This window comes from Ustilago hordei, assembly GCF_900519145.1.
Source record: "Ustilago hordei strain Uho2 genome assembly, contig: UHO2_contig_03, whole genome shotgun sequence".
NCBI classification, from domain to species: Eukaryota; Fungi; Basidiomycota; class Ustilaginomycetes; order Ustilaginales; family Ustilaginaceae; genus Ustilago; species Ustilago hordei.
In genome coordinates this window covers 1,371,779-1,386,948 of record NW_024545288.1, presented here as the reverse complement: position 1 = coordinate 1,386,948, position 15,170 = coordinate 1,371,779, and the positions used below count along the sequence as shown (strand labels likewise).

The following is a 15,170-nucleotide window of genomic DNA, read 5'->3' as shown; positions in this document are numbered from 1 at the left end:
GTATTGATAATGAATGGGTATGTATGTGCATGTAGAAAGCGACAAGATCAGGACAAAGGAGCGTAAGCACTGTAAGAATATCAACATGATCGAGGCGGACGATACAAAGACGAAACGGGTTGTGGTGAAATGCGGGATACTTGACAGCGTGTCGAAATTGCAAGCCTGCTGAACAACCTTAAGCCTGCTTCCGGAACAAGCGAGCAAGTTTGCCGGATGTACTGACACTCTTCTGCTTCTCTTGCCTGGTTGATGACGCTCTGGCAGCGAGCGGAGTCTGCAATTTGCGAGGAGACACCTCTCTCATCAGATGATCAAAAGCCGGCAGTGTGGGCGGGGGCGCGAAGAGAGCAGCAAGAGAACGCGGTTTGGAGCTGGTGATGCTGGAGGAGGTGTTGAGCGAAGCAGAGGGTTGGGTTGGAGAGAGAAATCCAGATCCGCTCTTGCAGACGTTCTGAGAGAGTAAGAAGGAGGAATACATCGTTTCGACCTGTGCTGAAGAGGGGCCTGTGATAGGTGCTCGTCCAGATATTGCGGATGTGGGAGTCGTGTGATCGAAGAGCTTAATATGGCGTTGTAATTGTTGAGGTGAACCTTGCTCAACTCCAAGGTCCGATCGGGGATGAGCATTCGACGAGGCTTCCGGACCGTCCCTCCTAGCCGAGCCGCTGAGATCGAGCGAGAAAGCTGCGGATACCATTGAGACGTCTGCGTCCTCCTCATGACGCTCAGCGGCCCTGCCTTCAGAGGGTGGTGTCTCGAGAAGGCCGGGAGAGATGTCCATTGCTGTAGTGCTGATCGTCGAGTCAGAGCCCCTTTGCCTAACCGGAGTCTTGATCAGTCCGACGTCACCCCGCGCACGTGCTGGGGTCATGATGGTCGACTTAGTCTCGTCGATCATCTTAGTGAGCAGTCCGGCAAGGCTGGCCATTTTCTTGAGTCGCTTAAAGATAACCTCCTCCCCAGGAGAGGATACGTGGGTTGAGCTGTGAAGGCAGTGAGTGGGAGGCGAGCGCAGACGCTTGTTTGAGTCCGACCTAGTGGACGACTCTGCCTGGTCGCCGGCAAGGACGGAGTGAAGAGCAGGTGCACGAGCTACAGAGTTCCGCTCGGAGGTATTGGCGAGGTCGACGCCGGCATTCTTCGTGTCAGAGCGAGCGGAACCGATATCGGTAGCGCTGTCAAGGTCAGAAGGAGGAGGTTGATGAGCAGGGCCTGCCGTACCCCCTTTGATCTCTTCTGCTTCAAAGAGGCGGCGTGCGCAGCGAGGCATTGCATCCTCAGGCGATGGCACATACGAGCCAGTAGAGCGACGGACTGAACGGCGAGTAACACCATGCTGCGAAGTGGTCAGCGTGTAAGACTTTGAGCGGCGATGACCTTGGCCCAGCTTAGCGCCAGCTGGTTGCCCACGAAACGTCAGACCAAGACCTGTCTGACCAGCTAATGCAGTGATGTGAGGAGGCGGCCTCGAGAGAAAGTTCGAGGCGTCAAATTTCTTTGCGAGTGAAGCAACGACGTTACCTCTGGCTCCACCTTCAGTCCGTGGTGCTTGGACTGGCTTTGGCCTTTCATCCTCGACCTGAGGCAGCGACATTGGGCACATGACAGGAGCTAGAGGGCGTTGAGCAGTAGCTGCGGGTGCAGGGACAGGAGTGGACGCCATTTGCTCATCGACAGTCTGCGTCAAGTGCATTTTGCGGGTCCTCTCGCCAATGCGAAGCCGGAAAGGCGATTGCTTGCTCGGAAGGGCCACCATGATGGGCTTAGTCGGGCTGATTCGTGAAGCTCGAGTGATAGCCGCAGGCGAGGGATGCTCAATAATGGAGTTGTCACTGTCGTCTTCTTGATCGTCCTCAGCTTCTTCTTGCAGACTTTGAGTGAGGATACGATTGCGTTGAGCAGAAGGGATGGGCGTGCCTTGACGTGGGGGCTGACCACCTCTCCAAGGTGGACTCACACACATGAGGTCCGTGAGGCGAGAATCCATGCCGACTTGGGACAGGGAAGGCGAGTTCGGAACCATCGAGGCACGTATGGTGACAGCAGCACGTGAGACGCCAGGAGAAGGGGGCAGTGACTCAGCGTCAGCAGTGCTGTAGTGGCGCGATTCAAGTCGCTCGGTCTGAGCTACAAGGTCTTCGATCATGGCATCACTATCGTCCACCTCTTCTAGGAAAGGGATAGGATCCGGTTCCTGCATCATGGCCTCAGCTGTTTGATGAGTTCGAGCGTCCTCGTAGGATAGCTGCAGGAGCTCGTCGAAGGAATCGCATTTATCAGCGTTGCTGGGATCGAATTGAGTGTGAAGCAGAGCTCCTGCTGCGTCGATACGCTCTGCTGGATCGTGACAAAGCATCTTCCGAATAAGATCCTCCATCTCGAAGGTCATGTCCCAGGTACCGAGCCAGGTGCCACGTTCAGCTCGAGCATAGTACTCTTGAAACTTCTCCTTGGAATCGAACTTCTCGTCGTGATGCTCGAAAGGAGTCCGTCCAGTGAGCATCTCGAAGAAGGTGATACCGAGAGCCCATATGTCAGTCTTCCTCTCGTCGTGGAGAGTTGCGCGGCAACGCTCAGGAGCAAGATACTCGGGCGTACCCCAGACATCTTTAGACATGAAGGCGCCTTCTTCAAGAGGGTCGTAGCGATTCGCGAAGCCAAAGTCGAAGAGCGTCACCGTGTCGCGACCAAGCCCGGAAGTGTCGTATGTGACACCAAGGTTGTCGACCTTAATGTCATTGTGACAGACACAGTGCTGGTGCAACCAATGCACAGCCGATAGGAGCTGCTGGAAGTAGTTGCGACACAGGGCATCACCGAGGCATACTTTCATGGGCTCGTCGAATTTTGGCATGACAAACATGGCGAGAGTTGGTGTCAGCAGGAACTCGTAGAAGTTGACGACGTTGGGATGCCAACCTGTACGGTCGTTTCGGACACGACAGTTGGGGCTGTTGGGGTTGACCTGCTCGGCGCGAGGAAGCTGATCCATCAAGGTGCGTAGGATTTTGAATTCATTCCAAAGACGTTGTGTTCTAGCGGCGGCTGAGTATTTGGTTTCGCGCTTGCAGAGCTTGACAGCCAAAGGGCGAAAGTTGGCGCTATTGTCGACGGTATAGGTGCCCGTACCAGTGAGCTTGACAACCTGAAGCTTACGGTAGGCGGAAGTGGGCAGATGATCGAGAGGTCGCAGCGCTTCTACAGACCAAACGCTGCCCCATTCGCCAGCTCCTGTCAAGGGAGAAGAACAACACAGGATCGGAGGTTAGAAGTCAAAGGTCAGCAATCAGCTTCAGCCTCAGTCTGTTTTTGATGGTGGTCTGGGCTGAGGGCAAATCGAGAATTGAATACATACCTATCTCGTTCAGAAACTGATAGCGCTCCTTAAGATCAGGCTCGTTTATCTTAAAGATGCCAAGCTGCATTGCCTTCAATCGTACATCTGCCATCTTCTTGTCTGCTGCCGGGCTATGCTTCTTGACGGGGACTGCAGGATGCAAAGTATTGTCATTCCGTCTTTCTAATTGGACACGCTGTCGGTTGGCGTCGTATTGCAGGTGATCTTGCCGAGTGAGATGGGTCTGAGTGGCGTAAGCTGGGGAGAGGGCCTCGTTGACACGACCAGGTTGCTCCGCACAAGCGCCTAATATGCGTGTTGATGATGCCGGCGCGCTCACCTGCGGGATCTTGGAAGTCGGTTGCAGAGCTGCTCGCTGACCTGGAGCTGAGTGCTGCTTCTGGGCGTCACGCTGTGTTTGAGCCGGCTTCTGTTTCGAGGGAGAGATGGCGTCTTTGAGGCGCAGCTTTGAGAGAGAGCGTTTGAGAATGCTTGCCGAGTCTGGCTGCAATCTAGGGCTCACACTTTTGATGACAGAGACAGTGCCTGCAGCCTGCTTGCTATCGGTCCGCGTCGATACGGATCGAGATACTATCTGCGCCGGAGGCCGCGAGCGTACCTCTGTGCCGTCAAGTCTTGGTGGTCGGCTAGTGAGCTGGGGAGCCTTGGCGACCCTGTTGTTCGTCTGCTGCGTCTGTTTGATGTGCGACATAGAGATCGAATCGCTCGGATAGCAGACCAGGACGATAGCAACAAGGTCGAAATGCTGCGATACGTGGTGGTATAGTAAGCTGATCAAAGATCCTCTCGCGAGCACAAGCTTCCCATGCCAGTGCCACGGTCATCATCACAAGGGTGTTTTGATTGATCCCTGGCGCTTTGCGTGCTATTGTTTCATTTCGCAGGCACGGAAGAGGGTGGTGGGTCGCTGGTCCGGTGACGGTAACAAGAGATGAAGGACGTGCATGATTGGCATGGTGTGTTGACGACATACGAGAAGCAGTGAACTCAGTCAACCCATGTTCAAGCCTCAGCAGGTCCAGCTTGAGAATTTGCGCAGATGGTCAGAGCGTTGACAAGCTCGCCTGTTATGCTACTTGGCGGTAGCAGAAGGGGGCCGTGTTGGTGACCTTAGTCGTCCAGCAACGGAGCTTTTGCTGAGTCGACAGCCCTCTCCACCAAATGGCCTGGAGTGAAGCAGCAGCAGCATTCCTGTGCTGTGATGCGGCCAGAACTGAATGCGTTGTAGTTGCAGCGTGGGAACATTGTGTGGCTGGCAGGTCTCTCAGATCGAAGGCAAGATGAGTGGTGTGATTGTACAAGATTGCGACTGAACAAGATTGAGGGTGCCGGCAGATCGCGAACCTAAACCCACCACTCCCAGTGACGGCACTGGTACCTTTCTGTAAGGTCACAGTTCATCCATGTGATCACAGTGATTGGTCGAGCAAGCGACGGCACTTGCCGAATAAAGTGTGTTCCGAAGCCCGAGCCATAGATCGAAAAAGTCGTCCGACAGATGGAGCAGAGGGTCTCAGAAAGACCATGATGATTGATGGACACAGTGAGGAGTCAAAAGTTCTTCCTAAAGACGCGTACAGACGAGAACAACTAGGTTGGGTCGTGCCTTGCACTGACGCCAACGGACTTGCATGGGTGGCATCCGATGAGATCGCTCTAAGGGCATGATGTGCAACTGTGTGAGCCTCTTGACAGCTTGCTTCGCAGCGGCTTACGTTTAGCGTTCTGGGCGTATTCGTGATGTCGCAACTTTGTAACTGGGCGGCATCGCGGGACTTGACATTTGAGCTTTAGGCTCTCATACCTTAACTTATTCCGACGTTGTACAGGGTTCATTCGGGTAAGACGCCGGTCAATTGTCCGACTACAAGCCAGCTGGTCGAGGACCTCAGTTCTGGAGCCCAAAGAGCCCGCTTTAAGACAAAGGCGCAATCCCGAGCTCGAAGAAGAGCCTCGTATCTAGCCCTTGTCGCGGGACCTGCTTGGGAGCATGACTATCTGTCGGTGATTTCAATTGTCTTTGGCCCTCGCCTAGGAAGCAGCTCGACCTCGAAAATGTTCTGATCAAAGGACTCGCTCTGATTGGCTTGCTTGTCCGTGTGTCACCAGGTCGAAGCTGCTACAACGTGGCTGATAAGCCCTCGCCCTTCGCCACTGTATACTACAAAAGGTCAAGCGGATCTTGGTCGTTCATCTCTTGTGCACGGTCCCTCTTCGTTCCTACTATCTCCATCTCACTCTCAGTGTTGCTGTACACACTCAAAATGATCACCGCAAGGTCATTCGCTGCGGCGAGGGCATGCGCTCGCTCGCCGCTCCTCCGTCCAGTCCAGCATCAGCGACGATCTCTGGCCACTGTCTCCTCAACTCTCTTTCCCGGCGAGCCTTCAGCTCCTCACCTTGTGACCTCCGCCATCCCAGGACCCAAGTCGAAGGAGCTCAGCGATGGTATTGGCACCTTCCAAGAGAACCGTGCACATGGTTTTGTCGTCGACTACGCTAAATCTCAAGGCAACTGGATCGCCGACGCTGATGGCAATGTCTTGCTCGACATGTTTGCTCAGATTGCCTCTATCGCCATTGGCTACAACAACCCTGACCTCATTGCTCTTGCAAAGACCGACGAGTTCATCACCGCTACCATGAACCGTGCCGCTCTTGGCTCTTTTCCTCCCACCAACTGGCAGGAGCTCGTCGAAACCGGCTTGGGCACCGTCAAACCTAAGGGCCTGTCCCAGGTGATGACGGCAATGTGCGGCTCATGTGCCAACGAGATCGCTTTCAAGGCAGCCTTCATGGCCTACCGCGCTCGCGAGAGAGGTGACAAAGCCGACTTCACCGCCGACGAGATGCAAAGCTGCATGAAGAACCAGTCACCCGGTAGTCCCGACCTTTCCATTCTCAGCTTCACCAGCGCCTTCCACGGCCGTCTCTTTGGTTCCCTCTCAGCAACCCGATCCAAGGCTATTCACAAGCTCGACATTCCTTCCTTCAACTGGCCCGTCGTTGCATGGCCGGATGTCAAGTATCCCTTCTCGCAGAATGCAAGGGAGAACGTCGAGGCCGAGAAGGCATCGCTTGCTGCTGTGGAAGAGGCCATTGTCAGCTCGACCAAGGCTGGCTCGTCTTACGGTCCTGTTGCTGCTCTCATAGTCGAGCCCATTCAGTCGGAAGGTGGAGACAATCACGCTTCGCCAGCCTTTTTCCAGGGTCTGCGGGACGTAACCAAGAAGCACGGTGTCTTCCTGATTGTCGACGAGGTTCAGACAGGTGTTGGAGCTACGGGTTCATTCTGGGCACACGAGCGCTGGAACTTGGCAACTCCACCAGACTTTGTCACCTTCTCCAAGAAGATGCAGGCTGCCGGCTTCTATCATAATGTCGAGTCTCGTCCATCCCTGCCTTACCGCAACTATAACACTTGGATGGGCGATCCCACGCGTACCCTGCAGGCTCGTCAGATCATTCGCACAATCCAAGACCATGGCCTCGTCAAGAAGACGGATGAAGTCGGCAACTACGTCTACAAGGCGCTCTATGACATGATCGAGAACGGTGCTGGGCGCGGCAAGGTCGAGAAGCTCAGAGGTGAGAACGCGGGTACTTTCTTGGCGTTTGACGGCAATACACCCGAGGTGCGAGACAAGCTGATCATGGAGATGAGGAAGCAAGGTATTCACATGGGCGGTTGTGGTGAGAAGGCTGTCCGATTGAGGCCAATGCTGGTGTTTGAGCAGAAGCATGCTGATCTCTTCCTTGAGAAGCTTGAAAAAGCTTTCGGCCAACTGTAACCATGATCTCACATTAAACCGATTTTCGTGACCGCCATTTCCTGCCTCTGTTTTACGCGTGTGTGTGTGTGCTTGTGTGTGCTTGTGTGGAGGCGAAAGCGCGTTTCCGCAAACTCACTTTCTTCTTGATGATGAACACACATCCCCGAGTTCCGCACTCTTTGTCCTGCTTCCGCAGACTTCATTTGGCTCATCAACTTGTCCGTCCCACCAGCACCAGCAACAACAACAACACCGTTCTACGTGCACCTCAGCAATATGGACGCAGCTTCTGCCTCGGCCGCAACAAGCGGCTCGCGAATCGACCCAGCCACGCAGCAGCCTACCTCTGTCATCGTAGACAACAGCGGTGCAATCACTGAAGACGAAGCCGCCCTTTATGATCGTCAGATCAGGCTTTGGGGCCTCGAAAGCCAGAACCGACTGCGCACATCTCACATCCTGATTGTCGGCTGGAACGGCATTGCAACGGAGATCGTCAAGAACACCGTTCTCTCCGGCGTCGGAAGCATCACTATCCTCGACCCCACTCCAGTCGATGCTTCTATCGACCTTCTATCAGGCTTCTTCTTCCGCGACAACGATATTCGACAGCCTAAGTGCAGCCAAGGTCCGCTCGATCGAGTGCGAGCTCTCAACCCGCTCGTCAAAGTGCATGGCATCAGCGAGCAGGCAGATTACGAGACGTTGATCGCAGGCGGAGATGATGCGGAATCATGGCTAAGAGCTCGGAAAGTCGATGTTCTGGTTGTCAGCACACCTCTGCCATCGGCAAAGCGAGGAGCATACGAATACGGCTTGCAGGAACGCCTGATTGGCTTGAACGACACAGCGGGAAAGGTTGGAGTCAAGTTCTTTCTCTCTTCGACTTACGGCTTCGGTGGCTTCTACTTTGCCGACCAAATCACACACGACTACATCGTCGAACGTACTATTCCTGTATCCTCTAGCTCTGTCGACAGCACTTCAAACGGACTAACAGAAGAAAAGAAACGCATCAAGCAGCATCAGACCTTCGTTCCTCTCTCCGCATCCCTTTCTCACACCTGGCCTAATCTTACTGATCGACAGCAACGCCGCTTAAAGCTCCCACTGGACTGGTTCATTTGGCTCGCACTCACCGATCTCCAATCTAGCCTTGCAAACGACGCGGCAACAACAAGCATCGGCGCTTCCGCTCTGAAGAACCGCACTATCGCAATGATTAAGGAGAAAGGACTGAACCCAGACATCGTCCTACCACCTACTGAAGGAGGGGAATTAGAGAAGATCTTTGAAAACCTAGTCAAGGCCGGAGGCGCAGGAGTGACACTAGCACCAGTAGGATCCGTGTTGGGTGGAGTGTTGAGTCAGGACATCTTGAACTCGATCAGTGGAAGAGAGGAGCCGGTGGTCAATTGGTTATTCCTGAACTCGGATGCTTCGGGGGCTGCAACTGTGCACAAGATCGGCGACTTGGGGAATGCGGTCGTTGTCGACTAGGACATCACACCTTACCTTTCAGCTCGCACCAGACGATTCAGCAGCTCATAACATTTCATCTGTATCATATGGCGCATACACAACTACAAGCGCAAGCAGTGTAATAGCATAGTGTAATTCCAAGCAAGCAAGTAAATGAAAGCAAACGTATGAATGAGTGTGTATCCGAAGCGAAAGTGAAGAGAAGATATCACCGAGCAAGAGAAAAAGGATCCATTAGAAGGAGCGGAGAGAGGTGAAGATTATGGAGGGAGCTAGGTCCACAGTCTTGAGGGCAGGCCCAAGCAGTAATGAGCGTGGTGGGAGGTCGGACGAGGCGAAGGGTATGTCCTTGACGGTGACTCAAATGAAATCAAAGCATGCCGCTGGAAGCATCTACATCGATGCCTCGTATTGGAAGCCGCTTTACAGTGCAACCACGACGATCGCCGATACGAGCGTCGCGACAAGCGCTACACTGACCTTGCCAACATTCTTGCCGAGCGCACTGTTCTGGGCTGTACCGCCCTGCACGACCGTGTAGCTTGGCTTGTCATCCTTCTTTCCAACAGCGTAGTTTGCCGCATACTGACCAGGTTTTCCGCAAGTGCTGCCGAAGTTTTGCGAGCAAACGTCGAGACACTTGTTCTGATCCGCTACACCCTGGCCTGGCTTGATACATGCATCCCTGCAAGCGGTGTTCCTGCCCTGGCAATCCGCAAGCATCACTGGCCACTGGTACTGCTGCAGCCTCGACGCACCCTTGCTACATGAACAAGCAACACCCATGTACTTGGTCTCGCAGAAGTTGTTCAACTTGGCATCTGGATCGTCGCATCCAGCTGCAGCGCAGAATTGCATCTGCGAGGTACAGAGAGCTTCCTTGCTCTGTTCTGAGGAAGAGTTGAGGGCGAGGTTCCATTTGTAGATGGGCAAGCCGGAGGTGTCCGCGAAGACAATCTGGTAAGGTTGAGAACGAAGAGTTGGGATCGAGCTGAATGAGCCGGTCGCGGTTGCGTTTGGCAGGGTGAAGTTCGAGGAGGGAGTGCCAGTGAGAGGAGGGATAGACGATGGAAGGGCAGAGACGTCGATGGAGGATTTGGAGGTAGGGAGAAGTGGTGGGATGTATGTGGCTGTGCCTGCTGCGTAGGCGGGGGAGACGATGGGGTCGGTAGCGATAGAGCTGGTTGCTGGTGCATCTGGTCCAGAAGCAGCAGGGATGGCGTTGGTTGGGAGGGAAGAAGATGGAGCAGCAGAGGCAGCGGATGTGGATGCTGGTGCGGCTTGCTGGCTTGAATTGGAGCTAGTCGCACCACCGCCCCCTGTAAGATCAAGCGATTGGATTTGTGCTTGAGCTGGGCTGGCAGCGAAGAGAGCTGCTGCGGAAAAGGCCACAACTGCGGCAAAGTTGGTTTTCATCTTGATGTTGTGCAGTGGAAAGGGTCGCGGAGGAGAAGCGGGCGATACAGGTAAGGCTGGATCCAAAGTTATCCGTCGGTCGCAAAAGGTGAATCAATACTTCTTGTAGATTACAGAGCCGAAGAGGAAAGAAGACGAGGAGATGAAGATGGCGAGACTAGGAAGAGATGGTAGAAAAAGGAGAAGGTGGCCAAGGATGAAGCAAGGTTGGATGGCGAGATGGTGAAGGGCGGAAGTAATGTTACGGCTAGCAGCGGATGGCAGTCCTCGATGTTCAGAGAGCGATGAGTCTGGAACCAGCAGGGGGCGCAGATGCAGCACACAGGCACACGAACACAGGCACACGAACACAGGCACACGAACACAAACACAAACACGGAATAGTCGCAGCACAAGAAGCAGTTGGACGAAACGGCGGAACGATTGCGGAAAATGGGAGAGAAGCAACGAAAAACGTCTGCGTTGAGGCTTCTACCTGCCGCCTGCTGATCCTTGGCTTCTCACCCCCTGCGGATGTGGGGAAAAGCGAGAGGTCTGAAAGAGGGGCGGCTGTAGAAAGGGGAAACTCGACCTCTGGCTTGCTTGCTCTGACGACGTTGAACGAGTGTGAGCTGAGACTCAAATCGAGCGACGCCCAAACACAGCACAGAGAAGGGTGGCAACCTGCCAAAAAGGGGAACTGCTCGACGCCTGTCTTTGCGTCCTTCTTTGCTGCAACGATGTCCAGCCGAGAAATCAAAAGTCGGCAGATCGTCGTCGTCGTCGTACAATAGAGTGCAAATGCACTCGCTACGCTTCTGCCCCGCCTGCCCTTCGAAGAAACAAGCTAGCCTCGCGCAAGTGGGTCTAGGCGCATGCGTTCCTTAATCCTTCTTGCAGGTAGAGCACACTTCCAGTCGCAGTCGCAGCCATGACCCCACCTCCCGTACTAGGCTCGTACCGAAACAATGTGGGGCACAGAGGTCCTTGGCAATACGAGCTGAGTGGCAAGAGACAAACTCTCAGCCCCGCCTAAGGGGTCGTGAGCTGCCAAGTAGGACCTCCGATGCATTGAGGAGTGTTGTGAGCTTGAACTGCTCACGTCGCTCTCGCTCTCGCTCAGCCTCAATTTTTGCGCCTGCTCGTCATTTGGGCCAGGCTGAGTTCGAAAAGGCTGGACCTTTTCACACTTCTTTCCTCGCAGAGCCATTCTCTACTGTTGGTCGTACGCTTTCTTGCATGGACGGCAGGCCAATCCTCGACTTCGTCTAGCTTTGTCGCAGTTTTGAAGGTTGGACGGATGTCTTGGATGGATGTCTTGGACGGCCCAAAACTGCTGAAGATAACGATCCAGCAGGACACGAAAAGTGATATGAGTCGATGTTACGAGAGATCGGGCAGAACCGATCTGATGACAAATCGGCCAAAGACGATCTGATCGGAGATCGGGTGGGCTGATATTGTGGGGATCGGGAACAACTGGGTCCCGCTCGTTGACATACTTCGTCATTAAGTGGAATGCTCCCACATTCGCTCATCTACCACTACTGTATATAGATATTGAGCGGAGAGCTCGAGGCTACCGCTACGTTCTTCTCTCATGTCAATATAGTATAGTGTTTTGCTCAATAGCTTGAACACTGTACTTCGACTGATATCTCCCGATAAGCATCGCTAAGAGTCAAATCTTTTCACAAAAACATGTGCTTTGTTTTGAGATGTTAGACCATATCTTTGGACAATGCTAGATAAATGCCTAGTCTGGCCGAGTCCCGAAAGTGGAGTGTTGGACCCTGAAAAAGTGCAAAGTGTGAGAATACAACTTCGCTTGTTTCTTCTTGAGCGTCTTTATCACCCGCAGCGACCTCCCGCACCGCAACTTCTCTCGAAGCGTTGAAGTAGGGCGGCTCACATCTCCTCCGTGCACTTGCGGAACATCAAGCTTCAAAGAAATGTCGTAGCCGGAAAAAAAGCTAGCATCGGCAGCCGGGAACGTCATGCTACCCCACAACCCACACCATCCTCGCCACTATGGCAACTCCTTCTCCCAACCCAATCCGGCACCTCCTTTCGACCTTGACGAGCTCTACTCGAGTCAACCTTCCTCCTCCATGGCTTCTTCCTACAATGATGCTTTTCAAGCCAGCTCACGTCGTCCACAATGTCCAGAATGTGGAACGCGCAAGATGCGCCTTCGTGCAGGACAGCTCATCTGCAAGCGCGGTCACGTTCAGCAGCACTTTCGCATCGAGCAAGCCGAGGACGACGAGTTTCTTGGTGACGGTGTGGCTCGAAAGCGTCGTGTCACCAAAGTCAATAAAGTGCGCAGAGTCAAAAGTCAGCACACTCCGTACTATTCCCAGCCAGAAACGGACGTAGAGCCGGAGGATAGCGAAGAGGATCAGCTGGAGAAAGAACTGCATCGAGCTCACAAGAAGGCCAGGCGGTACAGCTTCAGACCGGGACGCTCGGCGCATCCAGCACACTCCGAAGAGGTCGACGAGCTAGTGACCGACAGTCAGGAGGAAGAGCAAGACAGCGATCCTCCATACTCTATACGTGCCGACAGCTTCTTTGAAAGACCTCCACGGTCAGCACGTAGCTATGCAGCATCATCTGCCGACGAGCAAAGCGGGATGGACTCTGAGCCAGACATGTACGCGAGAGCATCCAGGCGAGGCATTCGGAGCATCTGGCGGTCTGGTGTCGGCCTTCACGGAGCAAACGAAGGTCGATTCGCCCTTCTTCAGTGCTTGCAGCTCATTCTGCGACATCAACTCCATGCGCTGCGTGAGGTATGGGGCGACAAGATGCCACCTGAGATCGAGGCTGTCGCACGCGATCTATGGACCATGTTCGTCTCGCTTCTCCCTGTTGGTCACTATCCGCCCGAGCCTCTAATTGCAGCCACATTCGACTGGCATACTCGCTACTCACTTTCACAGGAGCGAGCAGCAGAGCTCTTCCCAAATCATGCTACATACGATCCCGAGACCGACATTAGACACCACAGACGAAGGATGCTATTCAACGGATACCATCAGCATGTCGAACGCAGGCAGCGCCATGGAGGCACACACCACGATACTCCTGCTCAGGATGCAGAAGGGAATGTGCATCCAGATTCCGACGATCCGGCTGCAGCTAAAGATTGTATCGATTGGATCGTGGGTCAGGATGAACAGCAAAACAGATCTCGCTCCGAGCGCTCGAGCGAGCCAGAATCTATGGCCGATCCTGAGGACGAGCTAGCAGAGCTCGACCCCGTGTTTGCTGAAGAGCGTCGGCAGCGCCAACGCTCGCCATTGGCAAGAGACAACGTAGACAATGACAATGGCAGCGACGGCGATGCTACAAACCCGGAGGGTGATGCGTCAGCCCAACAACAGAAGCGTAAGCGTCGTCGGCGTCACATTCCTTCCTGGGCGAGCAAGCATTCCGTCGGCAAGGCTCAGTCTGAGATCCTGCATCTCGCCATTATGCCAACCACCGTTTCGATCATCTACCTCTCGCTGCATCTGCTCAAAGTTCCTGTCTTCTGGGCTGATCTCGTCAAGCTCATCTCTTCTTACAGTCTACCGTACCTCAACGTCGTTCACATGCTGCCGTTGTCTTTGACACGCTTCTTGAATAAAGACAACGTTCACCATCACCATCTCGACACTGATACTGTTCCGTCGATCACGACGCTTCATCTCCATACTCTGAGCGTTGCAGACTTGCTTCAACGGACTTATGGCATCGACTTCGGACAAGGCAATGTATCAGGCCAGCTCGCAAGACTGGTCGAGGGCATGCTCCTTCCACCGACTTTTTATGTTGCGACTAAAAAGTTGCTCGATATGGTGGGAAAGGGCGTTGGACCGGAGCTGCTTCCCAATGCAACTCCGAAGGAGGGACCATTTGGGCGACGCCAGCAGCCAAGTAACGCCTCAGAGGACAATGACGTACACGCACCGCTTCCGGGTGCATCTCAGCTTCAGAGAGTGCCGAAAGAGTTTGTTCTCATGGCAGCATTGCTGGCCGTCATCAAAATGCGATACGGCCTCGATGGTCGCGAACGCGTCGAGACCATCCCGCCATCGAATGGCAATGACAAGGCTAGCACAGCTGGTATCTCGTGCGCACCACTTCTCGAGCCATGGCTGTCTGCGCTCGACGCTCGCAAGAAAAGGCAAACGGACTCGGTCGAAGCAGTCGCCGAGATGGATCCAGCCGAGATCGAAGCCCTTCATATGACCTTTGGACAAGTCGAAGCATACGCAGCATTCGCAGAGCAAAATCTGCTCCTCTCAAACCAGATTGATCTGCACGAGTGGCGTAGACTCGAGCCAGCACGCCGTTGGGCAGCCTTTGCCGACTTCATGCCTCCCGAATCGGACGGCATGAGCAAGATGGATCGGGCTACACAAGCGGCTCGCAACCACCTCAATGGCGCGAATGCCCGCCAACACAGACAGAGCCATGAGTGGGAAGAGATGGAGTCAGATCTTCGCAGCATCTACCGACGCCACATGGCGCGACCTCTCAGCACTCCTTCGTCCTTCACCATTGAGCCAGGCGTTTCGTACCCAATGCACCAATTCCTCTCGAACCCAAACTCTCGACTCGACGCAGATCCACTCGGTCTCTGCTACTCCCCTGTCTATCCACGCGTCATTCACCATGCAAACGATCTCGTCGGTATCCCTACCCCACACTCAGCCGCAGCAGCGATGGACATTGTCATCGACTCAGCAGCGAAAGCAAGGTCGAGAGATATGAACGCGACAGTGAAGGGCTGGGAAAGCGCCTGTGGCATTCAAGCGCATTTGGAGGTCGTGGAGAGATTGTTGGAAGCAGAGGTGAAGGCAAGGGCCACGAGGATGCGCAAGATGTTGAAGAGGGTCGAGCGGAGGAAGAAGAGTGCGGATCGAGGGCAGGATGCGGAACAGACTGCGGACGGTAATGACGCAGAGAGAGGGGCGGAGGAAGACAGTGGCAGCGAAGACAGCGAGGAGGGAGATGAGCTTGAAAGCGAAGAAGGGGGGAGCGAAACAGAGGCAGAAATCGACGACGACGACGACGAGTGAGGACGGCTCACGCACACATACACAAAGCTAACAACACACACAGGCACAGCTGTCCGCATCCAACTCACACATTGTGAAGCATAAAAT

The 15,170-nt window shown here is 54.2% G+C and overlaps 6 protein-coding genes across 6 annotated transcripts; 4 read left to right on the top strand and 2 right to left on the bottom strand.

Moving 5' to 3' along the window:
- Positions 1-178: 178 nt before the first annotated feature.
- UHO2_02023 (uncharacterized protein) lies at positions 179-4,052 on the bottom strand (the record flags this gene model as incomplete). Its single annotated transcript, XM_041559460.1, has 2 exons — positions 179-3,234; positions 3,359-4,052. The coding sequence occupies 2 exons, from the start codon at positions 4,050-4,052 to the stop codon at positions 179-181; spliced, it is 3,750 nt and encodes a 1,249-aa protein (XP_041415394.1).
- Positions 4,053-5,625: 1,573 nt separating this feature from the next.
- On the top strand, positions 5,626-7,152 carry UHO2_02022 (putative 4-aminobutyrate aminotransferase; the record flags this gene model as incomplete). Its single annotated transcript, XM_041559459.1, has 1 exon — positions 5,626-7,152. The coding sequence occupies one exon, from the start codon at positions 5,626-5,628 to the stop codon at positions 7,150-7,152; it is 1,527 nt and encodes a 508-aa protein (XP_041415393.1).
- Positions 7,153-7,410: 258 nt separating this feature from the next.
- On the top strand, positions 7,411-8,634 carry UHO2_02021 (uncharacterized protein; the record flags this gene model as incomplete). The annotated part of the gene is made up of 1 exon (XM_041559458.1): positions 7,411-8,634. The coding sequence occupies one exon, from the start codon at positions 7,411-7,413 to the stop codon at positions 8,632-8,634; it is 1,224 nt and encodes a 407-aa protein (XP_041415392.1).
- Positions 8,635-9,039: 405 nt separating this feature from the next.
- UHO2_02020 (uncharacterized protein) lies at positions 9,040-10,032 on the bottom strand (the record flags this gene model as incomplete). Its single annotated transcript, XM_041559457.1, has 1 exon — positions 9,040-10,032. The coding sequence occupies one exon, from the start codon at positions 10,030-10,032 to the stop codon at positions 9,040-9,042; it is 993 nt and encodes a 330-aa protein (XP_041415391.1).
- A 257-nt stretch (positions 10,033-10,289) lies between these two features.
- UHO2_02019 (uncharacterized protein) lies at positions 10,290-10,805 on the top strand (the record flags this gene model as incomplete). Its single annotated transcript, XM_041559456.1, has 1 exon — positions 10,290-10,805. The coding sequence occupies one exon, from the start codon at positions 10,290-10,292 to the stop codon at positions 10,803-10,805; it is 516 nt and encodes a 171-aa protein (XP_041415390.1).
- A 1,203-nt stretch (positions 10,806-12,008) lies between these two features.
- Positions 12,009-15,083, top strand: UHO2_02018 (uncharacterized protein; the record flags this gene model as incomplete). The annotated part of the gene is made up of 1 exon (XM_041559455.1): positions 12,009-15,083. The coding sequence occupies one exon, from the start codon at positions 12,009-12,011 to the stop codon at positions 15,081-15,083; it is 3,075 nt and encodes a 1,024-aa protein (XP_041415389.1).
- Between the last annotated feature and the right edge of the window lie 87 nt (positions 15,084-15,170).